This window comes from Colletotrichum godetiae, assembly GCF_030913485.1.
Source record: "Colletotrichum godetiae strain CBS 193.32 chromosome Unknown BDP55scaffold_5, whole genome shotgun sequence".
Lineage (NCBI taxonomy): Eukaryota > Fungi > Ascomycota > Sordariomycetes > Glomerellales > Glomerellaceae > Colletotrichum > Colletotrichum godetiae.
In genome coordinates, this window is record NW_026851253.1 from 287,733 (window position 1) to 314,801 (window position 27,069).

Below are 27,069 nucleotides of genomic sequence, written 5' to 3' on the forward strand. Positions count from 1 at the left end.
GGTTGAAACAAACCCTCGTGTCGCGGTCTGCAGGTGGATTGTCTCTTTTATGTGTTGATCGTCGTTCCCACGATTCAGTCGTACAGCGAAGGGCGCACAACTGGCCTTCGGGCTCGGGAGAGGTGATATAAGTCTGAAATACCACTAATAGCCGTCATATTGTTGCGTTTGCGGCTTGCCCTATCGTCGGTCCGTTTGGGGTCGCCTGGTCGATGGTAGTAATCGGTGTCCCCGTTGGAATAAAGTGTGGTCGTGTCCGTGTTCACCGTTCACCGTCGACACTCCATTCCGGTTGCAACGATTTCCAAGGTTTGAGGTGACGGTGGGAAGAGGAAGGCAAGGTAGCGCCGGGAGAGACCTGGACTGGTTGAGGTGGGAAACTTGGGGGAGAGATGGGAGGATGAGAGGCGCAGACTGGGGGCCGGGGAGTAGGAGTGGGCAGTCGGGTGCCAGAGCTTCCTGCGACGTGCAAACGCGGGCGCGGGCGAGGTGCATGCACCCTGACGTTGCAGGTCGGGACGTGCACTTTGGCGGGGGACCTGGGGCGACACTGGCGATTTTTCTTGGTTTTTGGAGGACCGTTGCCAAGTTGCATGTCGCACTCTCACATGCATGGAGGGTCCCCGGCGATCGCAAACTTGATTTTTTTAAGGGGGCGGCGCCGCGGCGGCTCACTCGTGGACCTCCCCAGATAGGCATGTCCCTTGTTTTGACGACTTCGATTTACGGGCACTGCATTTTACAGACAACCCAGTCTCATCTATACCGAGACATGCCCTTTCGCCGCATGCCGGTAGGTGAGCCCAGCACGCCTACTTCGTACACTAGGTGGACAACCTGGCCCTAACCCTGGCACGCGGCATGCGGCACGCCTGGGAACATACAGCCGCATCGACAATTCGTCCTTGTTCAGTTACTTCCAGGGGGGCCCAAAGCGGCGAAAACGGGGATCTGCAAACCTACCGAGTAACATCGGCAGGAATATTTCAGGAATTCCTCGGTGGACCACACTGGACGGCCAAGTGGGCATAGAAGCCACGGAGGCAATGCCGAAGAAAAGGGTCCAAGACTCCAAAATCCTTGATTGGTGCCCTGATTCTCTCCAGTCCCTGATTTTCGACCATGCGCGGACTGCAATCCGGATTCTGACCAACTTCTCCAACAAGTAAATGGTGTTATTGTTGACTTTTATAGTTAAGGGTCCACGATGCTATTGGTGTAGGCGCACAATGGGGGTCTTTTGACAACTGGCTATCCACGTGTCTCATCCAGGCTTCTCCTCTCTCGCAACTTGTTCTGGTACCTGGTCCGAGACATTCCGTGCGGCATAAACCAAGGCCAGACTGAGCTGGAGCAGGGCTTACTCGATCATGTCGATATCGTCGTTCGTGGCGGGCACCGCGGCAGCGGCAGCGCCACCGTTCGGCTGAGGCGCGGTCTCTCCAGAGTTTCCTCCACCAAAGTAGTCCGCCATCTCGGCATCCAATTCCTCCTGGGTCTTCCGAGTACGGCCGTCTCTACCCGAGCGACCACCTCTTCCGCCTTCTTGATCTCTGCCGCCATCTCTTCCACCGTCTCTGCCGCCATCTCTTCCACCGTCTCTGCCACCATCTCTACCACCCTCTCTGCGAGCTCCGGGTCTGCGGCCACCGCCACCGCCACCGTTCCCGCGTCGCCGGGGCATAGGGCTTCGCGAACGGTTTCCACGGTTTCCTGGGACGTATCTGTCAATGCCTCTCTCGGCAGCCTCGTCGACATCATATTTCCGTCCAGGAGACATGGATCTCGACCGACCGCCGGGAGCAGAGATTCGCTCGGAAAGTGGACGGCCCGGCATCACCGCCGAGTCGAAGGGGTTGCGAGATCGACCGCCAGCTCCGCCACCCATGATTGACAACTTGATCGGTTGGCCTGAGAAATTAGTCTTTAAGCTGCCACTAACGTAGAGAGGAAGAGAGGCGCATACCGTTTGCATTAGCGCCGTCGAACTGCTTGATCGCATCCAAGGCATCCTCGCGGGACTCCATCGTCACGAAGGCAATGCCTTCCGAGCGACCAGCGCGATCATACTTGAGGTCCAATTTCGCGACGGGGCCGATTCTGTTAAACAATTCCTGCACAAACTTTAGCCAAGGCCATGTTGTTCGACACCTCCAGGGGGGGCCGTACTTCCAAATCCTCAGGAGTCAGCTCGTAGTGGATGTTCTCGACGCGGATTTTGGAGCTGCTGGAATCTCTGTGGCATCAAGTCAGCGTATGTTTGTACCAAGTATTGCACTGGGCCTACCTTTGTTCAGGCTCATCGCGTCTCCGTCGAGGGGCCGGCGCACGGCGGTTGTCTGCTCCGTTTTAGCTCATGCTGTAGGTATGGTATGGAAACTTCAGTTGTACCGTGCTCTTCGAATCGATCGTGAACCCATTCACTATTCACAGAGGTTAGTGAAATGTTCGAGTGGGGATACGGGCCTGGTTAGACTCACCTATCGAGGTTTCTAGACTCGTCGCGGAAGGACTGTATCGCAGGACAGCGACACCTGTTAGCTAGGCCCTTGTAATCAACAGGTACCGCTCCCGGCCTTCTACGAGACGGTCGGCATGGAACCGAAAGCTGCGCAATAGTCGTGGTCGACCGGGATGAGGAGGGAGGAGGGTCATTCAACCTGGACAATCAGCCTGGAGATCTACCAGGTGACGGGTTGTGTTGTAGTGTAGTACCGTACCTTTCTAACGCCGTCGCGGGGGTATTCCTGGCGTTCACGTTCGCGTCTTCGGGGGCCGCCTCTACCGTTTCCACGGTTGTTGCGAGGACCGTCACTCTTCTGCAATTGTGCAAGTTAGCTCCGAGATCGCATATCTTACAAGGCTGCGGGTTCCCTTACCTTCTCGCCGAGAATCTCGTCGAGACTGCGGTCCAGCTTGTCCGCCATGTTGATTTGTTGGGTGAAAGTATGTTCAGAAAAAAATTGATGCGGCTCAAGATGTTGAATTGGGCGGTCAAAGCCTCGCCGCGGTATTCTAGGAGGTAAGCTTTGTTGCAGGGTGTAAAGGGACAACAATGCTGATCGCGACTCAAGTGCCCGAGTAGGCACAGCTGGTAAAGGCAAAGCACGGCTGACTGCGGATCGACTGGAGCATCCGACCGCCAAAAGTGTGGCGCTCGATACGGGAGGGACGAAAGTGGATATGTGGCTGAAGCCCCACGACTCGGGTGGAACCTTTTCTTGATTGAGTTAGCCTCAATTGGCTTCGAGATGCAGAACAGGAAATCTGAGAATAGCTCCCCATGTTTGACGCCCGGTGGGCTCCCCACTATGTACACTACTACGTACACTACAGGTCTAAGGGGTCCCAGTAATCCATCTGACCCAGACTCCCAGTGGCTCCAATTCCCCATTCCATTCTCCACCCTTCGCTCAGTCAGTGGACACAGCGCTACTAATTGTGAACTTTACGGGTGCTGTCTCGCTTGTCTCGCCTGTATCTCCTGTGCCGTCAGCGCCCTGCATCCCCTGACGTGAGGCAGGAGGATCTCTCGGCCCGGAGTTAGTCCTCGAGGGAGATGAAGCTAAGCCCCTTTTGTCGTATGAAGTGTAACTTTACTGTAGAGCTGTCCTCCCAATGCGCCTCCCTTGAGTAGACCAGCCTGCCAGAAGTAGGAACCTCGTATCTGGCCAATTTGCTTCCACTCCCTCGGCGAGAGACACACGAGAAGGGAGCGTCCAGTGTCATCTTTTTAAATTTGTTGCATGGCCATCCCAATTTTCTTCAGTAAAGGAACGAAAACCGACAGTTCTTCTTGGGACTAAATTTCCCAAAACTCGCGATAACTAAAGCTCGCTTGCAGCTTCGCGAAAGCCAAGCTAAGCCGACATCCATCGAGCGACCACCTCTGATCCCTCGACAACCTTTATGATTCTCGCATAGTCTCCCTACTCGTCAGACTACCCTCCATGGCTCGTCCCATGGGGTCAGTTCGCTTGAAGAAGGCGAACCCGGTGACCCTCGTCCTCGGCGCCGTCCTCTGCATCTTCATCGTCGTCTTCCTCGTCGGACCCTCCAAGACAACAAAAGCAGAGCCGGCCGGTACCGCTTCCCACCATCTATCGCCGCCCACAGCTCCCTACCGAAAGAAGGCCAAGGGTGACACGAGACCGCCGCCCGTCGTCCGCTACAACCTCAACAATGTCACCATCACGACCGACCCCATCGGCAACCGCGAATCCGTTCTCATCCTGACGCCAATGGCGCGCTTCTACCAGGAATACTGGGATAACCTCTTGAACCTCAACTATCCCCACGACCTCATTTCCCTCGGCTTCATCCTGCCCAAAACCAAGGAAGGAAACGCCGCGACGGCGGAGCTGCAGGAGCAGATCACAAAGACCCAGGGCTCCGAGAAGAACCGCTTCAAGAGCATCGTCATCATGCGCCAGGACTTTGAGCCGGCCATCGCATCCCAGGACGAGGGCGAGCGACACAAGATGGAGAACCAAAAGGGTAGGCGTGCCGTCATGTCCAAAGCCCGCAATTCGCTCCTGTTCACGACTCTGGGACCGCAGACGTCGTGGGTGCTGTGGCTTGACGCCGACATTGTCGAGACGCCGCCGTCACTGATCCAGGATCTGGCGGCGCACGACAAGCCCGTCATTGTGCCCAATTGCTTCCAGCGCTACATGAACACGGAAACCAAGAAGATGGAGGAGCGGCCCTACGACTTCAACAGCTGGCAGGACAGCGAGATTGCGCAAAAGATGGCCGAGACGATGGGTCCAGACGATATCTTGCTCGAGGGATATAAAGATATGCCGACGTACCGCGCGTTGATGGCGTACCTGGGTACTGACGAGAAGGACAAGTCGGTGGAGATCCCCCTGGACGGCGTTGGCGGCACTGCTTTGCTCGTCAAGGCAGACGTCCACCGCGACGGAGCCATGTTCCCGCCCTTCTCCTTCTATCACCTCATTGAGACTGAAGGTTTCGCCAAGATGGCGAAGCGCTTAGGCTGGCAACCGTTCGGACTCCCGAACTACAGAGTAAGCAAACCCTTGAAAGACCTTGTTGTCATTGATCGATCCACCGCTCACACTACTTCAGGTTTATCATTACAATGAGTAAGGGCTAGGCATCACGATGGACATGAGCTGGGAAAACAAAAAGACCAAAAAAGAAGAGTACGTTACGCCTTTCATACAGAGGCGTTCATGGAAAACAGAGAGTTGTAAACATCCCCACCCACCTTCCAGTCGCCAACAGCATCGGCGGGCGGTATTACGAATTTCACGCGCGGAACACACCTCATTGGAAAGAAACCCCATATGCCCTCTTTACCCCCTATGTGCAGATACCCCTCCCTTCCCTTCTTTCGTATCTTGCCAAAACATAGTTGCGTTCCACATTTTCGGGCGGGGAACCTGGTGACGGATGTTGGGGCAACGGGCGTTCTTTGTAGTACATCTCATACAGCAAACTACATACACAAATTTGGGAGTCTGGAACATTGGTGGTTTAGCTGGTAAAGGGGTTGGGAGAAGGGTCAGCAGATGGAGCTACGAAGAAGCTTCACTGTTGACAAGTGGCTTCTGAGGAGTGTAAGATAAAAAACAACGAAGCGCCGCGGGAAATCGAGATAAGGGGGCTCGGTGGGTGTCGGATCGCGGGTTGCGCAAGATATCTGCGGCATTAGAGAGAGAGCACCTATTTCAATGTTTTCGAGGGCTCTAGTGTGATAGAACAAATGAGAATTTATCCCAAAGAAATAAGTTCTTTGCTATTGCAATTATACAATCTTTCGTGAGTGGTGACGATATCCCTCAAAGTTCTCCCTACCAAAAGAGCACTCCGTACCGCTCCATCCCGTCCCGTCCCATTCCACATTTATACATATGATGTTGTCAAGTATTTTATCCAAAAAAACATAAGCCGCTGCCAGAACCCAACCCAAATTCTTTCCCCTTGAAATACTGGACTACTTTAGTCCACCAGCCAGGCAGGCAAAGTGTCTCCCCAATCACCCTACCTCCTCGTAACGATGACAGCGTAGCCATCACACGGCAAAACAGCCCCATGCCCAAAACCTCCCTCTCGTCCCCCTACGGATCCTCTAAAAAGAAAAACTCTCTTCACAGCCCCTCATACCTTCCCTCGTCATCACGGCACCAAAACTCAACAAGCGCGCGCGTGCCCAACACATCCCCGCCGCGCAGCAGCGCCGCGACGTCAACATTGAGCGGCGAGTCCGTCTCCGGGTACGCCAGCAGCGTGCGCACGGCGCGCACGCTCTCGAGCACGCTATAGGCCGGCGTCCAGGCGTCCTTGAGCAGGTCGAGGCAGATCTCGCCCGTCTGGAGGGCAATGTTGGCGTGCACCACGGGGGTGGCGAAGCGTATCGTCGGCGGGCGGAGGGGGTAGTCTTGCGGGATTTGGATGTGGAGGAGCCAGCGGCCTTCTGTTTTTTGGGGTGGTTCACAGAGGTTAGCTATAGTCCCCCCGAAGATGCGGGTGAATGGATCCAATGGTGGCAAGTATGAGAGCGACGGAGAGGTGATTGTGCAGAGAAGAAAAACATACCATCATACCCGTTCCCGATCCCCCGCCCATTAACAACAGCCTCCCACGTCAACAGATCCTCGTCGTCGACGGGACCCAATCTCTCGATGCCCCTCTCCTCCTTCTTCTCCGACCGCCACACGTCGAGCTCCTTGATGAGCCTCTTGATCGCGCCCCGCCCGTCCGACGTGGACTTTGACTTTGACTTCTTTCCGCTTCCTCGTTCTCCTCCTGGCGCGGCGCCCGAGGGATTCGTCTGGGAATCGGGTAAGTTCTGAATGCGCCACGACATCTTGGATAAGTATAATGTAGCTTCTTTCTCTCTTATTTCTCCCTGTATTCTTCTGCTGGGCGATTCCGTTTGCTCGCGCAATGGATGGACCGACCCGTGGTTCGCCTGATGGCCCCTTGGAACCAGTGACAAGTTGCGAGGAGGGTGGGGCGAAGATGTTGTAGGTGTCTGGGCGGTTGCTTGCAGGACAATTGGTATGAAATTGTGTACTCGATTGGCATGTATGCAACGATTGAGTGGAAGGAAGGAGTTCGAGTGAAGCCGGCTGCACGGATAGCTGTTGGTAAACTTTTGGGATGGAGAGCTCCGGGAAATGCCCCCAAGCCGATGGGCTGGCTTCACCTTAGCTAGTAACCGAGCCACGCTCTCTAGCTTCCCCAGGGTGCCAATGAGACGTACCTTGTGACGCGACAGGATGGGTGGGTCCTGCGGGTTCAGCCGAGGTTTCCCAGGCTGGTTCTCGTCTCCAGTCCGGTATCTGGTCAATATCGTCCACATCGTCCGTACTGCTAAATTCCGTCCCATCTTGATCTTTCTCGCGCCAATTCGGCTAGTGTCACCAAAGTATTCATAATGCCGAGGCTTAAGTTCATTGACATTGATAAGTATTCAAGAGGAAATAACCAGACTGGCTCTCAGAAATATGTTCATTAATATTTGTCTACGTCGCGTCGCGATTTGTGCCATCTTCCATCGTCTAGAGGGCTGAAACAGCCGGCCGGCCAAAGAACTATGAGAGACACTGTAAATGTGTCTCGACTTGTCTGCCTCGCCAAGTTTTCGCCTTCCTAAATTCGCATTTCATCCCCGATATGTCCAGAGAACGGAAACAAAACCATTGAACCACATGTTTCCGCCCCCCACAGTTGTCACCAAGACATATGGCCGCGAACCTGCTATGCTCATGCAACTTGCTGCTCATGCTATCATCACAAAGAACGCCGAATCCGTGTCCCAAAAAGCCGAGTCGTCGAGTATTCCATCCTTGCGCGTATTGCGTGAGGCACTGGTGACGACCCGGCGATGCTTTCCTTTCGCTGACCAGGTTGCGTCGGCACTGTCGGTTTGTGCGGACGCAATCCCGTTGCAGCGAAGAAAGACATTGTTCCGCCAGAGGTATCTGATCGGAGAGAAGGTGTAAAGAGTTGTACAATAATTCCATATACATGCGTCGTGAAGTCACATTTGTTGTATGCGGTGGAAGCCGACTGGATCGCGACCAGTCGCCCTAGTTCGTTGGTATGCGACGCCCGTAGTTGTCTAGGATGAAGTCTCCTCCTTGCTTGGCTTCCAGAATCGCATCATCCGGCTAAGTCGTTTCGATTTGCTAGACTTGTGCTTCTTGTCACCTTCGCCATCGTATGAGACCTCCATCGAGAGCTTGCTGCGTTCTCCATGAGAACTGCTGATGAGTCTGCTCAAACTGGCAAGGCTGGATCGTCGACGCCCGAAGGCTGCCGAAGATACTGAGACAGGTCGCTGTTGGTCGGGTCGTATAGGCTCCTGCCTCAGTTGAGAGCTGGTGGCGAAAGAGCTATCCCTTGTCATGGTCGAGTGGCTGGAGGTCAATGAGGGTATATCTACAGAGAGCCTAACTTCTGGGCCAGGCTCCCCGAGAAGTAGAGATTGAAAGTTGTTCTCCTCGTTGACTGAAGATGGTGCCGTAGAAATTCGCTGAGCGTCATAAGACATGGGCGAACGGGGTGATGGGAAGGAGGAGGCGTGGCTCATCGAATACGGACTGACAGGAACGTGCGAAGGAGTCGGAAGGTGGAGGGGACTGACGTCGACAGGGGCCAAGTCCTTGCTCGCGAGGATTCTGCGGGGAGATGGGGTTGCGGAACCAGTAGACTCTGCCTTTTCGTTGAAGATTGAACCGGTGCGGAACTCGGGGATCTGGGCAACGGGCTCTTCTACAATGACGTCCTCTTGCAGGGGAATAGGCGCCACCTCTGTGCTCATGTTGGCATCTACCAACATTGCGTCTGTGCCAGTGGCCAGGTCACGGCTGATAGTGCCATCAGGAACACTGATAGGAGTGTCGTCGAGAATGGGCTGCTGGACTTTGTTGGTGGCGGGCGGTGTTGCCTCGTCGCCAGAGGATTCCGCGCTGTCGTTGAACTCGCCTCTATTCGCACGGCTGCTTGTGTACAACGATGCGCACTTGCCAGGGTGTTCGTCATCTTCTTCATCCTCCTCGAACACGTCGGCCATTGTCGAGCTGCTGCCAAAACGATGGATGCCAAAACGGCCCACATCGAAAGGTACCATCTCAGGGGCGCTTTCAGCACGGCGGTGGTAGTGCATCCCTGGTCCGCTGAAGCCTTTCATACCCTGTGCGCTGTGTAGCTGGCGCTTGGTAGAGGCTGCGGCTTTCTGAGCGGCGTCCCATTCTGGGTTGTTCGCCAGAGGCGTGTTGAAAGGCCCCAGTGCAGCATCCAAATCAATCATGGGGAATGAAGCGTCATCTTGGGCTGAGGCAGGGCGCGGTTTCCACTCTTGCAGGCTCTGTGGCTGGCTAGAGGTGTCTGTCACCATAAGTGTAGGTGTGACCGGCTCGACGTGCACTTCGGGCTCCACCATGAGTGTGAGGGGCTCATCCTTTTGCTCGATTGTCTCAAACTGACGAGCAGAATCGCCCGTGAGATCCAAGTCTTTGCACTTCTTGTTCCGCGGTTTGCTCTTGCGTGCAAGAATTGATCCTGCCCAGTTCTTGACCTTCTTCTTCTTCTTCGACTTCTTGCTTTCTGCCCTCTGGCCGGCGTGGTCGGAGAATTCAGATGTGCCAAACGATTCCGAAATATGCTCCGAGGTAGACGAGGAAGATGAGCTAGTTGGCTTGGATCCAGACTCTGAAGAACTGGAGCTCACTGGTCTCGTGCGGAGTGGTGACGCAGTTGCGTTAAAGGGGTCCAATCCGAAGAATGACCACCTCTTGGGCGTCTTGGTTGGACTAGGCATCGGGGGGCCGACAGTGCCTGCTTCAGGCACGTTGATTAGGGTGGGAATGGAGTTTCTCCTCCTTGGCGATGCACCGACTGATTGAATGCTCTGGGACCGTTCCAAAACCGCTCCGGCAGTGCTTGGCCTGGACTCATTGTTTTGGCGAGAAGGGGTAAGCACTAGGGGAACGATAGGCTCAGTCTCCACATGGGTGGTTGTCGTCGGTATAGAAATAACGGACGAGATGCTCCCGGATACTGAGTGACCTCCTGGCCGGGCTGTGACTGTGCTGGAGGTATCACTGGACACCATTGATAGCGGACGCGGGATGAACTCAAGGGTATCAGAGAAGCCAACACGAGCGCGCGTTACTGGCCGAGCTGCGGGGGAAGTCCTGCCACTTGATGAACCCGAATCCGCAGTGACTGGCCTTGTAAGTTCTCTAGGGACTCTAAGGGCTGGTTCGGATTCAACGCCCTTCAGAGTCTTCTCGACGAGACCTGCATTGTGATGGTCTAAACGTCGATCGAATTCAGCCGGGCTTGTAGGTGCACTGTTGCCCCTGAGGTTACCGGGTGCCGAAGGCTGGACGATGAGTGATAGGTCGTGGCTTGAGAGCGCAGCCGAGCGTCTGTGTTTGTGGCCGCGACCGCCAGGAGGCTTCGGGGGAAGCTGAAAGTTTGGAGACGCAAAGCCACTCTCGGATCTCGTTGGGCTTGTGCCGGTTACGGTGATGGAATCTCCAGAACGAATGCTTCCTCCCACGAACTCGCTCCCTCCTCTCCTGTGTCCGACTCCGGTTGGTCTTGCAGGTGATGCCGCTAGTCTCGGGGACACAGGCGGAGGGGATAAAGGCGGGCTAAGCAGAAGGGATGTCTCCGGTGATAATGAAGCGCCGGGATTGAATGTAAAATTGGGAAGCGCTGGTGATCTTGAAGGTCGATCTGCTGCGTCAGAATTCAAGTTAAAGGTCGATCGGTCTTGAATTTCGATGGCAGACAGCGGGCGACGCCCAGTCGCTCTCGAGAAAGATGAGGGTGCAGAGGCCGAGGAGGGCCTTGCCGGAAAAACGAATGGTGGATTTGGTAGTGGAGGCATCGTTCGTGGAGAGTGTGGTCCGGAGAATGATGAAGTTGAGGAAGTAGAATTATCCAGCATTACCGGAAGAGAAATCGCTTGCATCGAGGGCTCGTCCAAAACCTGTGTACTTGTGGCTATCATCATACTCTCAGGTCCAACAGCGGTTGCCATGCTTTACTGAGCCGCTCTGCGGCTACAGGTTTGATCAGCAGCTAAAAGAAGGACATAAAGAGGGCGCAAATGCGAGGTGGTCGTCGTTGATTGAGAATGGAGAATCGGTTGGATACTCGATGGAAGACGACGCGTCAGGGGCGTTTTGCGAGATGATGACGGGTTTGGTGATTAATTCTGCAAGGTGGCAGGTTTAGTGAGTTGGTTCTGCTTTTCGTTTTTGATGTCGCGAAAAGGAATTGGAAGAGTCGATGGGCGAATAAACACCTTTCGGAAGATGTCGAATGCGGCGCGCTGACGATGGGAATTGGGCGAAATTGGCGTTCACGATTGCGTGCGTGACAGAACTGGTCGACCAGGTAAGACAAATGCTATTTATCGAAGATGAAAATTGAAGGTGATGTTAAGGAGCGGACGGCACAAGACCAGAGGCAAATCTGCAAGATCTACAACTAGAATTGAACCACGAAACAGAAGTCAAGAAACGACGACGGCCTCGAAGGGTTTTGGGGGGAAGAGAGTTGATAGGAAGAAGAGGGGGGTTGCGACGCGGAAGACTAAAGAGAGGATGGGATGGATGGGTGGATTTGGGAGTAGAATTGGGGACAGACACACACACACATACACAACAGCGAAGAAGCGACGAGTCGGGTCCAGCGGTCGGGGTGTGTTGGCGATGGGAGAAAAGGGGGGGGGGTGAGAAGACAGGGATGGGGGAGGGTGTATGGGAGGGAAAACCTCAGTTGGGTTTGGACTGGTTCGGGGAGGGGGGGGGGCCAGTTTCTAGTGTACTACCGGTACGTAGAGGAGGAAGGAAGTCCCAGGGGAAAAAGAGGGAGAAGGAGCAGCAGGGACGGCTACGACCAGGGGGTGTGCGATTGTGATTCCAACCTGGAAGTCACAGTCAGGGCCCGGACAAGCAAGGCAGGGACGACCAGGGGCTGTTCAGGTTGATGGGGCAGCAGCCGTAGCGCACTCGCATTCATCCCGCAGAGGCCAGCCAGTACGGATACCTGTCCCCGTACCCGACTTACTATGCAAAGCGAGGTACCTTTCCTATGCACAGGACAGGGCAAACAGACGGGACACAGCAAAGAGGCACCTCGCGTCGCAGGATTTGGCAGAGCACACCTCAGCTTGAACCCAGGAGACATGGACCAGTCATGCAGAGAGTTGGGAATGACTCCAGGTAAACAGTACATATTATGTATAGCAAAGGTCAGTATTATCTGTTGTTCATGAAGGACGTCAATCCAGAGAGCCGCGTCAAACCAAAGTTGTGTATGTGAGGCGGTTACGAGTATGGAGAACTGAACAAAGTTATTAGCTACTCTTTATTCACTGTTTGGGACAGTTGTTGAAACTCGTATGCGCCCACATTCGGGTTCCTAGTTGAGGCACAACACGCCGTATACCTTTGTCCACACAGAGCAATGCCATGCTCTACCTACAGTTCCATAGGTATCCGCACTTCGTCAGGAGTAACTATTGGATTCCTATCCCATCAACGAAGCCCCTGATTCTCAACTCACCTCGACAATTCCAGATGGCATTGACAGCCTCCGTACTCCGTGCCGGTCTTGGTTGTGTCTGTAGCCAAACCAACGTGCAGCAGTGTCGCTGTGCTGCCCTGCATTCTGCATTCTGCAGGAGGTACTGCATTCACGCACACTCGTTGCAGCAACTAGACGGGCCCTGACAGGTTGGTGTTTTGCCCTGCAGCCATGTCTGCACTGAGTTGGGTGCGCCGAACAGCCTGCCTCTGCTAGCAAACCGTCCACTCAAAGCCGCTCAGTTCCTGAGCAACCTGGCCGAGTGGCCCAGGTCCAGGTCATCGAGGAGGGCACAGATTGGATTCCCTAGCGTGCCGTGAAGTATGGTACGTAGCCGTAAGAGCCCTACCTAGGTAATACGGTAGCACCTGGTCATCGTCGCTGAGGTGAGGTGAAGGTGAGATGTTGGCTGCCACACCTTCTCCTCCCCTCCTCCATGCTAGCGAGCTCTAACACCCGTACCAGTTCGCACTAAGACTCGGCCGTCGTCAGGCGGCCACAGCCCAGGCCCATCTTCTTCTCCTTGATGACCTTAGCGGCGGGCCAGTAGGTCGTTGGCTTGTTTGGCTGGTTGGCTTGACGAGGTTGCCAGGCAGAAGTTGGCACGAGAGGACTAGACAGAGAATACTAGAGTCTAGAGGACCCGCGAAGCTGCACCTCAGCCGTCAATGGCAACGCAACGTCTTCACCGCTTCCTGTGGCCTCAAACACACGTTCGCTATTGCTTTCCTTTGTCTCTCATGCGCGCACTTCGTACTTCGTACCCCTTCTTCTAAGTTCTAGGTAAGGTAAGGTAAGGTAAGCTCATGGTTTGAGCAAAGGGAATCTGACTTTTATCGAAATGGTTTTGCGATAGTTCTGAGACTGGAATAGTGGATCTGGGCTGGCAATGAGTCGGCTTGCTGCAAGTCAAAAGAGAACCTAGAAACAGAAGTGGACTAAAGGCAGGGAGTAGAGGCGCTGAGAGTTCAGTGCACGCTGTGTCGTGCATCGTGTAAGGGACGGAGACCACGGTACCCTTGGGCTGTTGTGTGCTTGATCGCGGTGCGATAGGTACCTTAGTGAATTTTCTGTTGGCCACCTCCACTGAGACTGAACCTGATTTCCCGGTACGGAGTATTCGTACCTTTTTCCATCTTACCTAAGCCCCCCTCCAGTAACAACCTAACAGGCAGGTAAGACGTTGCGGGGAGGTCACGATACGTATCTTTCTACACAGAGGTGGAAGGAACTCTCCAGGAGCACTTCCCCGGCGCATCCCGCAAGTGGCCGACGAAATGCACGGCCAGAGACTCAGAACAAGAAACTTCCCTTTTGCAAAGGGAAAAAGCACCAGATGTTGACTTTCTTCGACGGACTCGGCGACAGCGTTCGGCCGTCAACTACGTTAGTATGCCTTAGCAGCAGCGCACATCATCAGCTCAACCACAACCACGGCACCTCCGGCTTTAGGGGATGACAAGACAAGGTGCCGATGGGAGCAAATCCAGACCGGTGCTATGATGGACGACCGGATGACCAGCACATGGCAAAATGCAAACCAGACGAATCATCGCAACGCCGTGCCCGACTAACAGCACCAGAGTAGCGATGGCAGACAACCGTCTCTGCAGGTACAGCAACGGCTTTGGCTCCATTTGACCACGCCCCCTCCATCTTCATCGCTGCCATCCGCCCCTTGCGGCAATTCTGCGAGAAAGCCACCACAGGACACAGCTAAAGCCTCGAAAGAAGAGACGGGACGAAGAAGGCGCCGAAGAGTTAGGCCAAGTCACCTCAAATCACATCATATTTTGCTCAACACCTACCACTTTCCAAGGTACATACACCCAGCTATCGTCCAAGCACCACTTCATCGGGGATTACACTTTCGCTTCGTCTTCTAACCTAGATTCAGACCCGTATACTGAACACCTTCTTTGCTTCTTTTCCCCGACCCGAGCGACCCGGCCTGGTTTCAACCCCAATCAAAGACACCGGCGGCCGTACCTTTGAATATTGCGCGGGGGGCATCAATTCGATTCGAATCGACAGCCACGCCGCATCTCGAAAATGGGCCGACGCCCAGGTTCTACCTCCACGTCCAGAGCCAACGCCAGAGCCAAAGCGGTCAAGCGATGTGTGTGGGCTCACTGCAGCGTCCGAAAATGGCTTTCTTCGATGGTAACATGGGCGCTGAGGCGGCACTGGAGCCGAATTTCTCCTCCATGTCCAGGTTCAACGGCGGCCTCTGACTGGCTTCCGGTCCTGAGAACGAAAGATGGCCAGGGGTGTAACACACATGTGCCAAGGTCCCTTCGTCACTCTTTATCCACTCTTTATTGCTGGGCCTCAGAACGCCCGCGCACCCCCAGGCCCAGAGGAGACGATGGCTCCCCCTCCAAGCCTCAAAGACCCCTCCCATCTCCATTTTATTTCAATCGGCCAGATGACCGATAGCACCTGGGAGATCTGCTTGCTTTTTTCCTTAGTCTGGAAAGGGAATTCTCTGGATCCACTGGAACCACTGGGACCACAGCTACGAGTGCCCACCGAACTGTGAACGAAGTACGAATTCACTCGAATTACAGAGGCGTTCCGAGAGGGGACAAATACCGTTGTCAACAATTGCCTGTTTGGCGATTCCCTTTGTGCATATTGGGATGGTGTACGGACACACGACTCAACGTTGTCCGTCTTTCCAGCACCAATTGGCGCAAATCATCTGTCAAATCGTCGTTCCGGGACGGTAATGGCGACGTGATGCCAGAGGAAACATTATTTCTCCTATCATTGGCAACCATCACACGTGTTGCGGATGGGATGGGATGGGATGGGATGGGATCATTACCTTATTTCTCCCATGTTCCCGTATTTGACGCCCCCGTTTCCTCAACCCCCCTTGGCCGCCTAGTGGGGGAGCATGTCACAGTCGGAGCTGATGGAGCATCAAAGGCAACACAACCACACAACCCCACACAGGGCTATGTCTTCTTCTGTGACTGGCAGGCATGGCAGGCCAGTTCGTATGCACGGAGCGCTCGTTTACGAGCACAACGGCAGCAATCGATTCCAGGGCTTTGTGTTCCGTATACCTAGGTAGTGCGCGTCGAGCCATCATAGCACAGCTTCGGCGGCGCCTTCATCGTTTGAGGAAGCCACGAACTATGATAAACCGCCCGAGGGAGGGGTTTTTTCGAGGCTTGCTACCGCTTACAACGGAACAAAGAGAGTACCACGCGGCATAACTCTAAAGTCTGTTTTCATTCTCGTTGCTACGGTTGGGAGCCTCAACTTGACTCAGTCGCAACCCCGGGCGTCGGAGCCGGCCAGGAGCTTTCTTGATTGAACGACTGCGGCCGCCGACTTTCTTCTAAGCCTGGTATTAGCTCTGATCAACGTCCGCCAGCCCGTTGGAAGATTAACAGGTTCTTCGTGCGACGGCGCCGTCACGGTTCACCCCATGGCATCAAAGTATGACAAAGAGGCGAAGCTATCCCCAAACGATTAGCTTTGCTTAGTGATCTGGTCATCAACTGTTGACCCTTCGATTTTCTCCGAGTCGCCCATCGCGACGAGCATCAACAAACAGGTAACTCCTACCCGTTGCTGGCCTACCAGGGCCCGATGCTTTTCTCAAGCCGCCCTCATGCGGCTGCTGCTCACTCACCCTGAGAGTTGCAGATACACCTGCAGAAGCAACAGATGATGACCTTCGCGCCTCTTGCGTCGCTCCAACCAATCTGGCCTGTCAATCGCCATGTTGCATTCAAACCCACTACGCGAATTCAAGTTGCATAGTGCACAGACGGACCTGCATGAGGCCACGTACCAGTCGAGGACAGAAAGAGGCACTTCGGTTTGATAACGACGAGAGGGATTTTGACAATGGTTGTTCGGCATATTGGTCGACACTTAACACAACGCGGTGAGGAATAATGCATCAGTTGCACTTCTGCTATGTCTCTGTTGCCGCCATGTTGAAACCCTGGGTCGATGACATGCCGAGTCTGATGGTCGTATCCAACCCTGCCATGGGCAGAATCCTGCATGAGCAAATCAGGAACAGTTCCTCCTGTCAAACACTCATCTCCCAGTAGGGAACGAAAACCATCCTCGTGATGGTGCTTTGCCTCCTTGGCTGACAGCCATCTCCACCCGACTGGGATGTTCAGTCCCCATCAGTTCCCATTTCGTCCTCTTCCCTTGTCAAATGTTTCTTTCCCCCGAACTCACACCAATTTTTGCAAGCGCTGCTCCGGCCCAAAACATCCTGACTTGCATCATTTCATATCCGATCCGATCTGCCAACTGTTCTAAGAATACTTTCACCCAACTTTCTCCTACGCTTCTGCCAGCCGGTGGCCCTTTGGCAAGACTGTCAGGTTGTCAACGCTTGCTGGCGGCAATTCTCAGCATGCCGGGTCCGGTCGAATTGCGGGTGACCCAAACTAATCTCGCCTGCAAGATTGACCAGCAGCCGCTTTTAGCATGACCCCACGCCTCGGTAATAAAATGAAGTGGTGGCCAAGTCATCACAAATTTTAGGTGCCGCCGCTGTTCAAATTTTTTGTGCCAGCTGTCTTTACCTAATTCCCCGTCAATATTCGCTCCGTTATCCCTGCGCCTACCAGTAAAGAAATCATCATCGAGGATCATTAGAGGCTCTAAACATCGGGAACCTGGGGTTCGATGCCTGGGATATCCAAGTTTGACAGGACAAGGCACGCGTTCGATTGATTCGGGCGGCAGGGATCCCGACTCCAGAATCTTATATTCTTGGCCGAGTTGGCAGCTGGGGATAGGAGAAATGTCTTTTCAATGTCATTTCGGCAGCCTCGTGCGCCGCCACATCGTCGGACATGAGATTGTCTGCCTGGAGTGCGGTAAATCTCAACCGCAATTTGATTGGTTTGTTGCTGTTCCCTTGAATTGAAAAGAGCCAAATTTCAACGCCATACACCACGAGCCAGTCCTTCATGCCAGTTCCCGGCTGAAGTTGCGTTTTCCTAGAGGCACCAATCGATATGATGTCTCAAAGCCAGGCTCAGCCATGAGCCACAACCGTTGGACGGCGGCGTAAAGAGAATGACACAAATTTCTTGGAAACAAGCTCCGGACGTCATCTCAAACGGCGGAGACATCGGGTTATTGATGACGAGACTCGATTGAAAGGCTTCTCGCAGGCACAGCTACGTGAAGAAGCGAGTCAGCTGTAGGCGATAGATCCAAAGTATATCGCGGAAACGGTCGAGCATCGTCATCTAAGTCATGAAGATCGTACTCCTTGTCAATTTTTCGGTTTCCCAATATTCCCAACCTCGAAGGTCGCATCAATGTTGCTTCTCTTACGAAGCGGTGCCATTATCATGCACATCTGGCTTCAGAGCGGAGAAAGGACCCTGAGAAGCACCTTGGCACCCTTCCCTCAGCCACATGCACCGTAGCTTATTTTCTGGGTACTCGCACCGCCACAAGGAGGAAACGCAGCCTAACTGGTTGGACGGCAGCCTTGCGCCCCGCCCGCCGCATTCCCTCTCATTGCAAGAAATTTTCTGTTCAGCGCGAGGGTCCTTCAATGCCGCCCGCTGCACGTTGAAAACTCGACTACGCAAATTAACGTTCCTCAGCCTTGGAGTCTGCAATTCTTCAACACCAGTCATCATGTCTACTGCGGAGCCCCAAATTGCTACTGCCGCTGTCGACAAACCGCTTGGCATGCGGAAGAATGGTACCTCATCAGCTCCATTCTTGGGCTCATCCGACAACTCGAAGCTAACTCTTTCTTCCTTTAGGCAAGCAATGGCACGAGACGAAGAAGGCCTTTAGGCCAACATCAGGCCTGACTTCCTACGAGAAGCGCGCCAAGGACCGCGTCGCGATGGCGGCGATGAAGGCCAAGGAGAAGGAGATGAAGGACGAGAAGGAGGCAGAGCGCAAGGTATGAGAATGCTTTACTGCGCCTCTTCCTCTCAAGGGCTATTTAGCTGACAGCGATCGCAGCAAAAAGTTCAAGCTATCAAGGACAGAAGAGCCGCCAAGGAAGAGAAGGAGCGATACGAGAAGATGGCCGAGAAGATGCACAAGAAGCGTGTAGAGAGACTCAAGAGGAAGGAGAAGCGAAACAAACTCATCAACTCATGAGCAAGATTGGCCGCACACGGGCAGACTTGCTGTTGGAACGGGCACTGTGATCGAATCTCGGCGCCGACAAAAGTCAGGAGTAGCGCCGGTTCCCCCGTGACAAATTCCGAAACAGACTTCGGGAGTGGAGGAAAAGAGTCGGGCCTGACGCGCCCGTATTTTGCACAGCTCAGTCGACAGAACGACTCGACACAACACGGGGCTCATGCGAGGCCAAACGTTATATCGTCGAGAGGACCCCCCGCGGAGATACCAAGGCTACGGCAAAAAGCAAACCCACAGAGCGGGCAACAGGCGACAGGGAGGCGGATTCGGAGCCGGCGGGACGGGAGAGAGGGGCGGGATGGAGCTGCTGATCCCATCTGCGATGATCTACGATGTGTACTACGACGAAAGCCCAACGAGGCTACTCATCCGAGCCTTTATTTTTTTCGCTCGGTGAAATCGGATCAAAGGGCCAGATGGCGGCGATAGGAAACCCAGCCAAACGTGTGCCGCGATTCATAGTTACATAGAAACAATAAGCGTATGACTTGACCCTCGTTTTTGGGAAGGGGGGTTCTGGACCAGCAGTTTGCAAGTCCCCCCAGGGAAAGTGCTGGTGGTTCTTGTTCAGACGATGTCTCATGACAACGGGGAAGGACCCCGAGAGGCGCATGTGAAAGTGCGTCATTGGCCCTGTAGAGAGGTGTGCAGAACGGCAGCACCAGCAAACCAGCTTTCACTGGGATTCTGGGAATCTCCGTGCACACTCCACCTCCACCTTTTTTCCCCGATCTCTCACACTGCGACCTCTCCTTCTGCAAGGAAACAGCCACACACCAACACCCAGTGAATCTCTTTTGCCCCCCCCCAGAGCATTGACCGTTCCAGGCGTAGGCCAGAAAGTCTAACTACCTAGGCCGTCCCAACCAAAGAAATTGTCTGGCTCGGGGGTTTTAATCTGCGCCCTTTCAGCGGGCGGCAGCAAGCATAGTCGCTGGGCGTGTGCGGCTTTGCTTTGAGCGCGGCGGAGCCGCGGCTGGAGCGCCTGCCTCTATCTCTCTCCATCCAGTTTCTTGAAAGGGGGGTGTAGTGGAAAAGGGACGAAAAAGCACAGGGCGAAACCATGTCTGCCAAAGGCGACAGTGCCCACGGCTTCGAACTGCCGTCGGCATCGGCCTCGACGTTGATGACGGCAGCCGCTATCGCCAACTTTTCCAAAAACCACGGCCAGCAACAGCAACAACAGCAACTATCCGTACATCAACGCCACGGCAGAAGCAAGAGCAAGAGCAGGACCAACGATAAGAGAGCTTCGGTCCCGATCTCGGCGCCCGTCACTGCTACCGCTACCGCTGCTGCTGCTTCGGCCGCCCCTCCTACCACCGCTGCCACGACCGCCACGGCCACCGCCGCCGCCGCCGCTCTCCTCCCCGCGCGACGACCGCGGCACCAGATCACCCGCTCCATCACCGAGTTCTCGCCGCCGCTGAGGATGCATCGGCACCGGCACAGTCACCACCACCACCCGACGCAGCACGCGCTGCACCTGAACGCGCAGAGCCGAAAAGATAGGGACAGGCTCCTGCTTTTGGACGAGAGGTCGCCCGGCGGTGCTGCTGGTGTTGGTCTGGGTGGGCGGAGCTCGCTCGATATGACGAGGTCGGAGTATGTGACGCCCAGCAGGAGTCCGGATTCGAGTCGGAGGACGAGCGCGCTTGTTGGGCCGATGATTGGGGGCGGAGAGAATCCTGCTGCTGCTGTTACGCCGCCTTCGAGGAGGTTGAGGAAGGTAAATAATGCGGCTGCGTTGGTGGAGGAGAAGGGCAGAACCGCGAACAGGGTTGCGTAGGTTTCCTCCCGTGATGGTCTTTTGAAGAAAGCTTGGGACTGACATATCGTGTGTAACGTATAGGGGCTTGAAGAACTCCCTCGTCGAGCTCAGCGGATTTTCAACAGCGACGACCCGACGCCTAGACGAGACGTACTACTCGGTCCTCGAGAAGAAGAGCATGCTGCAAAACACAATCTCGGCGATCCGCGAGCTGACGGTGGCCTCGCGGCAGATGACGGGCGAGTTCGTCTCCGAGGCCGACGAGATGGCGCAGGACGTGGCGGGCCAGCTCGACACCTTTGGGCAATTCGGCGAGCAGGAGTCGCGCATCGAACAACTACAGGGCCGGATTGAGTCCGGGCGCACGCGGATCGAGGGGTTGAGCGGGCGCGTCGACCTTGTTAGGCGGCGGATCGAGGGGTGGGAGAGGGCTGATCGGGAGTGGCAGGAGAAGACGCGCAAGAGGCTAAGGGCCGTGTGGATCGTCACGTCGGTTGTGTTTGCGGTGCTGCTTTTGCTGTTTGTCGGCGCGCAGTATCTCGGTGGGCCGGCGGATCTTGAGGGCGCTGCTGGGAGGGCGTTGAAGGGGCTTGAGAGGGGGCCGAATCGGAGCGTGGAGGGGGCGCCGAAGTTGTCGCCTTTGTGGGAGGATAGGAGGGGGAGGGAGGAGGAAGAGGATCGGTTGAGAGTGTTTGATGAGCTTTGAGAGGTTGACGTGTGAGATGTGCTGTGTTTGAAAAGGGATTTGGGCATTGCGGTTACTGCATATTAATATTGATACCCCCACAACAGAGGCATTATCAGATTGATTGATTACACTACATATTATTCATTCGCAAGATGGCGACTATCTCGAGTGTGGCAGCAGCTTGGTTAGGCATAGTATGCAACTTACCCCTATTTCCTTGCCGGGGCTTCTGGTCACCAGCCTTTACTTCCTACCAAACATGTGTCAAAGGGGAGTGGACATGTCTTGAGCTCCATCATGGCTCTAGTCGCAGATGCCTACAGCCAGTAGCTTCTTCTCGATACTATGCGACAGCCTCTGGTATAGTAGCGCGATGATGCTCAGTCGACCAAGTATCAATGTACTATCCAGAGGCCTTGTGATGGAGCAGATTCTAGGTAGCCGACTGAACTCTGGGTATCACTCGCTCTCTATGCAGTTTGGAAATCTCTCCTCTGTGTATCAAAGTGTACTGCTTCCTCTGTCCCCCCTTGGAGATCGTCCGGGCTTGTTAGCACGAGACTACGACGAAGAAGGATGTGAGACGTGTGACGATGGAAGCTCGTTGCGATAGTCATAGGTGTAGCTAACGGTTTTCCCTCCTTTCCTTGCAAACTCAGTGTGGACCATTCGCTTGTGGAAGGCAATGCATTGAGTTTAGTTTGGTTTTCTTCTAGTGGTTACACCCTCTGTCCTTCTCTGATTCAGTCACAATCTTGGGCAGAGTATCCTGTACATTCGTTCCTACGCAGTGCCAAATACTAGCTTTCTTCATTTGACTAGTCCAGTTCCTTATAATAGACTGGTACACCACTATCAATGACCTGTAGACTCTTACCCTGAGCAAATATATATCCTGCTATCCTGTTATCGTAACACCCAAAAGTAGGACGAGAAGCATTATAGCGTAGCAGAAAGAAAGAAAAGTGTTCTTCCGCATGTGGAGGTAATATCTCGTGCTGAGACACGTTTATCCTCCGTTCATGGTCAAGACAAGCTTCGTCTTGCCTACATATTTGTAATCAGAAGCTTTCATATAACGAGAGATTTCTCTGGTCGAATTCAACGCACGTAGGAGAGGCCCGTCTCATCGGAACACCTTTTGTAGGAGCTTTCATTCTCTTCCAATGTAGAGGGTAGGGTATCTTCCCTTCACCTAGATACCGGACATGCAATCCCGCCTGTGTGTTGCCGTTGAGAAAGCGCGGCGGACTATGATTCAACTTGGCCAGCGCTTTTCCTGTAGCTCAAAACCGACATCATACGATGCAGATACAGGTAGTAGTATTACGACGAAGACGTGAAGGAATATACGCAGCAGTCAAAGATTTTGACGTGTAGATGAAGTCTTAACACGAGGTTGGAAGGATGTAAGTCTCTGGATGTGACCAGAATTCCGCTTTCTAGGAAAGCTCGCCAGTCTTGAGATCTACCTCGTCCCATGGCTGGTCAAAAAGGGATTGCCTTTGGAAGGAGAAGGTGGGCGGTGCGGTGAAATGAGGATACGCCTGGCGCAGTTGTTACGACTGATCACATGCAAGAACATACAAAGGGCATCGACTCCCGATGCTATTTGTTATTGAAGGTTCTGGTTTCGATTCTAGCTTTTGCTGCTTTGGGAGGATTCATTTTGACTCAATTCTCCATTACGTTGGGTTTTATCTGATCTCCTCCCAGACTCGGTTTTTTCTCCAGAGCGGCATTTCGTTGATTATATCAAAGAACCAGGTTTTAGTTTAGCTTGTCTCTAGCAATTCCTTTGGTAAATATAAGGTGATCGATTTCGAGTGAGACGCGCAGCCGACTGACAACCCAATGGAAGGAGAGCTTTGAAGCGTGCCTTATATTCGAACACGCAATAAAGAATATCGCATTCTGAAAGTGTGTGACAAGCTTACGATTAAGCGGACAGCATGGACAGCGTCTGCTTCTTTCCCTCACTTGCAGGAGATTGGCGATGTTATCGAGGCTCTATGAGTACGGTACTGGTGGGTAGTGACTGTCGTATGTTCATGGGCAGGTTTAAGGCATATTCTTAATTTATTCCGTCATGAGTAATCTTCGTAATGTCTGATACACGATGAGATTCTGAAGATGTGACTGTTCAATAATACACCGGGGGATTTCCTCGTACTAGTTGATTTGCTTTGAACTTGCACGTCGTTCAATGGGGACATTTCCGGCCCGAGTCTCACCGCTCTACACTGGCATCATCTTTCTAATGAGTGTACCCATGACTGCACTGTAACACATTGATGCCTGGGGTTCTTAGTGAGTACGACATGAGACTCCTTACAACAACCGAACCAAGTCCCGATTGTCGTGAATTCGTACTCATACCCCTTCGCGTCCAGCAACAAAAATACGTGAGACGAAAAGTGTGATCTTACAAATTTACAAGCAGTCACCAGTCAATCAAATTATTAAATCGCAGAAGATAATCTGCCGTCATCAGATCGGTAGTTGTCAGAAGAGATACCACAGGCTGGCGATGTCCCGAAGCGATGTGACATCCCGCCCGCCGGCAGCCCTATGAAATCGGGCTTGCCGAGGTGATTGCTTAAATGAGAAATTATGCATGTTGTTTAGGGCCTGGACGATCACCGAATAGGCGCCCCCCGGCTCCGAACCCCGACGGTGGGAGCCCCGCACCCGTGCGTCTTACAGCGCCCTTGAAATCCTGGGCTTCCCGGCACCGTAGCCGGGTGGACGCAAGGGTTGGGTGCGTATGGAAACGGAGTTCTCCTTTTTTTTTGTTTTTTTTTGTCTCTTTCTTCCGGTATTCTACGGCTGTGCCGGTCTACCTATTTCCTCGCAGTATGGCAGCGTGGGAAAAGTAAAGCTAATTTGGAAATTTGGTAGTTCGTCATACTAAGGTAGATCCTCCGGGCGGGTGTCCGCAGGCCGCGGGTTCCAGAAGCCCGCCCAAATATTCCATGCTTCCGTCGTAGTACGGCGCCGAAAGAGTTTGGCGCGGGTGGGAAACAGATTGGGAAACAGAACCAACTCCCGTCTTTTGGCGAACCGAGCCACAGTCTATCCGTAGTTGGCGATTATTGTGCATCAATAGACAAGCACGGCCACGGTAATGTTCGTGGTCTCCCGGCGAGTGGATACTGCGGGTATAGATAGGAACAAAAAGTCACCCAAAAAAGGGCCGTAGAATCTCACGAAGAGCCTCCGTACCATTTGTCGTAGCGGATACGTAAGGTACGTGGTTGAGTGGGCGGCGCTAGACGTCGATTGCCCCATAAGGCGATTCGGTCTCGTCCGGAGCCAAGCACCAAGGAAGCTGATGGCGACAATGATTGCGCGTCTGCGGCCTTGGCTCTTTTGCACAGCTTCGAGGCTGATGACTGAGTTGACAACAAATGTGTTCTTTGGTGGGGTTACCTACTAGGTAGTTGCTCATGACTTGTTGACTGGGGGGGGGGGGGGGCAAGACGTTTGTTCGTTTCAACGAATGATGTGCTGCGAGGTGCAAACTTCTGCAAGTCATGTTCGTTCGCCTTCTGCAACCTGATGACTATGTTCTGTATTATTACTTGCTTGCTTTGCGGGTCCATTACATTGCATGTGAATCGTGATTTTGGTTTAGACCAGGAAATGGCAAGCAAAGGCACGGCCAAGAGTGGACGCGTGGTGGTTGGCCAGAGTTGAGATAAAATGATGAACCAGGAAAGTTGAAGAGCTGTTTGTGGCTGAAGTGTGTGAGGCGTGTCGAGGAAATGGCGGCTGCGCAGCTTGGTGAAGAAGCTCAGTGGGCGTTGCGTCCGTCTGTACCGTTGTGTGTGGTGTCTCTTGTATGTCTGGTCTCGGCACTCGGCTCCGCATCGCTGGGGCTGGATGAGAAGAGAGTACTTCGTAGGTATCCGTTAAGGCCATGCAGGTGTGCTGCCCCACGACGTCATGCATCCCATGGCCAATTTTCGACAACATGGAAGAGACAGGTCATAGTCGCCGCCACGATTCTCGGCGTCATTCGGGTGTCTCTGCTCTCGAGTCGTGGTCTTGAGATGTTTAAGGTATTGCGCTGGGGTGGCTTGGCCCGCTGCGGTGTGGCTGGGCTGTTTGGGGGTCTTGGAGAGAAATAATTGGGAATAATTCGTCACAGCACACAGTTCAGGCGCAGCAGATCGTCAGCGAAGAATATCAGCAAGCCCGGAAATACAAGGTGGGCGGGACCGGACAGTTCCCTATCCATCCCGGACTTCCACCCATAGCGCCAGCGGTGACTAACAAGGCATGCGGGAGCGGAAAGTCTTGGCTTTTTCGAAAAGTCCACCTCAGGTTGCTGCGCAGTGACAGCAACATGGAACGGATTGATCCCTGCCGTGCTGTGAGCTTCTTCTCCTTCGTCTTCGTTCGTTCTTATTCGCACCTCCAAACTTCGCGTCAGTTCGGCTTCGCTTCGCATCGCTGTCAGGCACTGGCAACAGGACCCTGAACTTTGTCTGTTGTTCTCTCCGCGGGAGAAGCATCAGAGTTTACAAAGTTGAGCGTACAAGTAAACGAGGATTGGGGACTGTGGTTTTTTCCTTGGGGGTACCCTCCGCGTGTTACGGAAGATGGTTCCTTGCTTTTTTAGAAACGACCCCTGCCTCGTTTTATCTGCTTTTGTCAAGTTTTACTGTTTTTCCTCACCCCGCCAAACGACGCTTGCGTGCCGTCTCTCCGTGCTAAGGATATCCAACGTCCGTCCCGGCCGGGCTTGAGCCTTTTTGAGGCGACTCGCGACATGAGAAAGAATAAAAAAACATCCCGATCTATCCCCTCCCCTCCCATCCATCCTCCTTCGCCTCACAGCTGACCTGACGCACTGCACACACCTACGTGCTCCACCTCCAACGCCCAATCAGATCTTTGCTTAGCTACACCGAGCTCTAAGCTCATTCCGTCTCGTCTCTTCCAACCTGCTGGGCGCTACGTAACCTGCCGAGCTCCCGCCATACCCTTGATGCCACCCAGCTTCCAGGTGTTGGCAAGAGCTATTAACATCTAGAAGGGTGAAGGAGGGGTAGCATCTGAGGCAAGACCAAGAAAAGGAGGTCTCTTGGTCCTGGAGATTGATAATACCAGACACCAAAGACGGCGAGGGTAACGAGTGAAGAAAAGTTTAGGCGGTTTGGGGCTGGGACTAAAAAAAGGCTTCAACCGGGCTCCCCCTTCCTCGAACCCAACAGGGCCCCGCGACGAGCACCTGGCAGCATTGGCTTTTGGCGGGCAAGGTACATTCACCTCAGGTTTTCTGGTACCAGATCAAGTACCCCCTTCCACCTCGTTCACTGCTACCTACGAGAGCTGCACCGCAGTACCATACCTAGTGGGCAGCGCCTGTAACTACCCCGCCATACGCGCGTTACGTACAGCAACCCTACGGCCTACCGCCTGCGCCCCCCACTGCGATCTGGGCCCGCTCCCTGCCCTGCGACCATAACTTACCTAGCACTTCTAGGTACCCATTGGGATCTGCCGCGCGCACTACACTATTGAGACCCGGCTCGTGCCCAGCCCAAGGTACTTACCCTGCCAGCCCCCAAGTACGGATACCCAGTCACCACCTCAGTCACCTAGCCCCCCCCCCCCGTACCGCTGTACCGTCCGTAAATTGATTATTACGTCGCGGGTCCCCAGCTGTTGCTCTGACGCCAGTCAGCTTGCCCACCTTCCCTCGACCCTTTCTTCCTTCCGCAAATCCGCAACACCTCTCTCTTCTCTCTTCCACGATCTTGGCACCGAAACAACGAGGGCATTCCAACAGACCTTGCCAGCCCCGGGAACGGTTCATACAACACGAAACAAGAAAGAAACTACGCTG

General features: G+C 54.0%; 8 protein-coding genes across 8 annotated transcripts; 4 read left to right on the forward strand and 4 right to left on the reverse strand.

Annotated features, from left to right (window-relative positions):
• Positions 1-1,360: 1,360 nt before the first annotated feature.
• Positions 1,361-3,084, reverse strand: BDP55DRAFT_711312 (uncharacterized protein; the record flags this gene model as incomplete). The annotated part of the gene is made up of 8 exons (XM_060578181.1): positions 2,880-3,084; positions 2,721-2,819; positions 2,481-2,512; positions 2,392-2,423; positions 2,288-2,339; positions 2,170-2,236; positions 1,967-2,114; positions 1,361-1,911 (listed from the first exon to the last, which is right to left on the reverse strand). The coding sequence occupies exons 1-8, from the start codon at positions 2,925-2,927 to the stop codon at positions 1,361-1,363; spliced, it is 1,029 nt and encodes a 342-aa protein (XP_060434375.1). The 5' UTR covers positions 2,928-3,084.
• Positions 3,085-3,840: 756 nt separating this feature from the next.
• BDP55DRAFT_303097 (Anp1-domain-containing protein) lies at positions 3,841-5,215 on the forward strand. Its single transcript, XM_060566642.1, has 2 exons — positions 3,841-5,033; positions 5,095-5,215. Exons 1-2 carry the CDS (start codon positions 3,951-3,953, stop codon positions 5,113-5,115), a joined length of 1,104 nt encoding a protein of 367 aa, XP_060434376.1. The 5' UTR covers positions 3,841-3,950; the 3' UTR covers positions 5,116-5,215.
• A 533-nt stretch (positions 5,216-5,748) lies between these two features.
• On the reverse strand, positions 5,749-7,359 carry BDP55DRAFT_648105 (ubiquitin-conjugating enzyme/RWD-like protein). The gene is made up of 3 exons (XM_060573828.1): positions 7,238-7,359; positions 6,568-7,174; positions 5,749-6,445 (listed from the first exon to the last, which is right to left on the reverse strand). Exons 1-3 carry the CDS (start codon positions 7,334-7,336, stop codon positions 6,120-6,122), a joined length of 1,032 nt encoding a protein of 343 aa, XP_060434377.1. The 5' UTR covers positions 7,337-7,359; the 3' UTR covers positions 5,749-6,119.
• Positions 7,360-8,098: 739 nt separating this feature from the next.
• On the reverse strand, positions 8,099-11,032 carry BDP55DRAFT_542639 (cell wall proline rich protein; the record flags this gene model as incomplete). Its single annotated transcript, XM_060568332.1, has 1 exon — positions 8,099-11,032. One exon carries the CDS (start codon positions 11,030-11,032, stop codon positions 8,099-8,101), a length of 2,934 nt encoding a protein of 977 aa, XP_060434378.1.
• Positions 11,033-12,942: 1,910 nt separating this feature from the next.
• On the reverse strand, positions 12,943-13,676 carry BDP55DRAFT_648109 (uncharacterized protein). The gene has a single exon (XM_060573829.1). It carries the CDS (start codon positions 13,574-13,576, stop codon positions 13,358-13,360), a length of 219 nt encoding a protein of 72 aa, XP_060434379.1. The 5' UTR covers positions 13,577-13,676; the 3' UTR covers positions 12,943-13,357.
• Positions 13,677-15,175: 1,499 nt separating this feature from the next.
• BDP55DRAFT_303200 (uncharacterized protein) lies at positions 15,176-15,825 on the forward strand. The gene has a single exon (XM_060566643.1). It carries the CDS (start codon positions 15,328-15,330, stop codon positions 15,661-15,663), a length of 336 nt encoding a protein of 111 aa, XP_060434380.1. The 5' UTR covers positions 15,176-15,327; the 3' UTR covers positions 15,664-15,825.
• A 2,403-nt stretch (positions 15,826-18,228) lies between these two features.
• BDP55DRAFT_627388 (uncharacterized protein) lies at positions 18,229-18,708 on the forward strand (the record flags this gene model as incomplete). Its single annotated transcript, XM_060571750.1, has 3 exons — positions 18,229-18,295; positions 18,360-18,505; positions 18,568-18,708. 3 exons carry the CDS (start codon positions 18,229-18,231, stop codon positions 18,706-18,708), a joined length of 354 nt encoding a protein of 117 aa, XP_060434381.1.
• Positions 18,709-19,816: 1,108 nt separating this feature from the next.
• On the forward strand, positions 19,817-21,230 carry BDP55DRAFT_627389 (uncharacterized protein; the record flags this gene model as incomplete). The annotated part of the gene is made up of 2 exons (XM_060571751.1): positions 19,817-20,538; positions 20,606-21,230. 2 exons carry the CDS (start codon positions 19,817-19,819, stop codon positions 21,228-21,230), a joined length of 1,347 nt encoding a protein of 448 aa, XP_060434382.1.
• Positions 21,231-27,069: the final 5,839 nt, after the last annotated feature.

Excerpts from the sequence above, each read along its gene's own strand:
- BDP55DRAFT_648105 (XM_060573828.1), bottom strand. The coding sequence starts at position 7,336 with ATGTGGACGATATTGACCAGATACCGGACTGGAGACGAGAACCAGCCT. Across the intron at positions 7,175-7,237 it reads CCATCCTGTCGCGTCACAAG|CCAGCCCATCGGCTTGGGGG; the intron begins GTACGTCTCATT and ends GCTAAGGTGAAG. Across the intron at positions 6,446-6,567 it reads GATCGGGAACGGGTATGATG|AAGGCCGCTGGCTCCTCCAC; the intron begins GTATGTTTTTCT and ends CCCAAAAAACAG.
- BDP55DRAFT_303097 (XM_060566642.1), top strand. The coding sequence starts at position 3,951 with ATGGCTCGTCCCATGGGGTCAGTTCGCTTGAAGAAGGCGAACCCGGTG. Across the intron at positions 5,034-5,094 it reads TCGGACTCCCGAACTACAGA|GTTTATCATTACAATGAGTA; the intron begins GTAAGCAAACCC and ends ACACTACTTCAG.
- BDP55DRAFT_648109 (XM_060573829.1), bottom strand. The coding sequence starts at position 13,576 with ATGCACGACACAGCGTGCACTGAACTCTCAGCGCCTCTACTCCCTGCC.
- BDP55DRAFT_303200 (XM_060566643.1), top strand. The coding sequence starts at position 15,328 with ATGCCAGAGGAAACATTATTTCTCCTATCATTGGCAACCATCACACGT.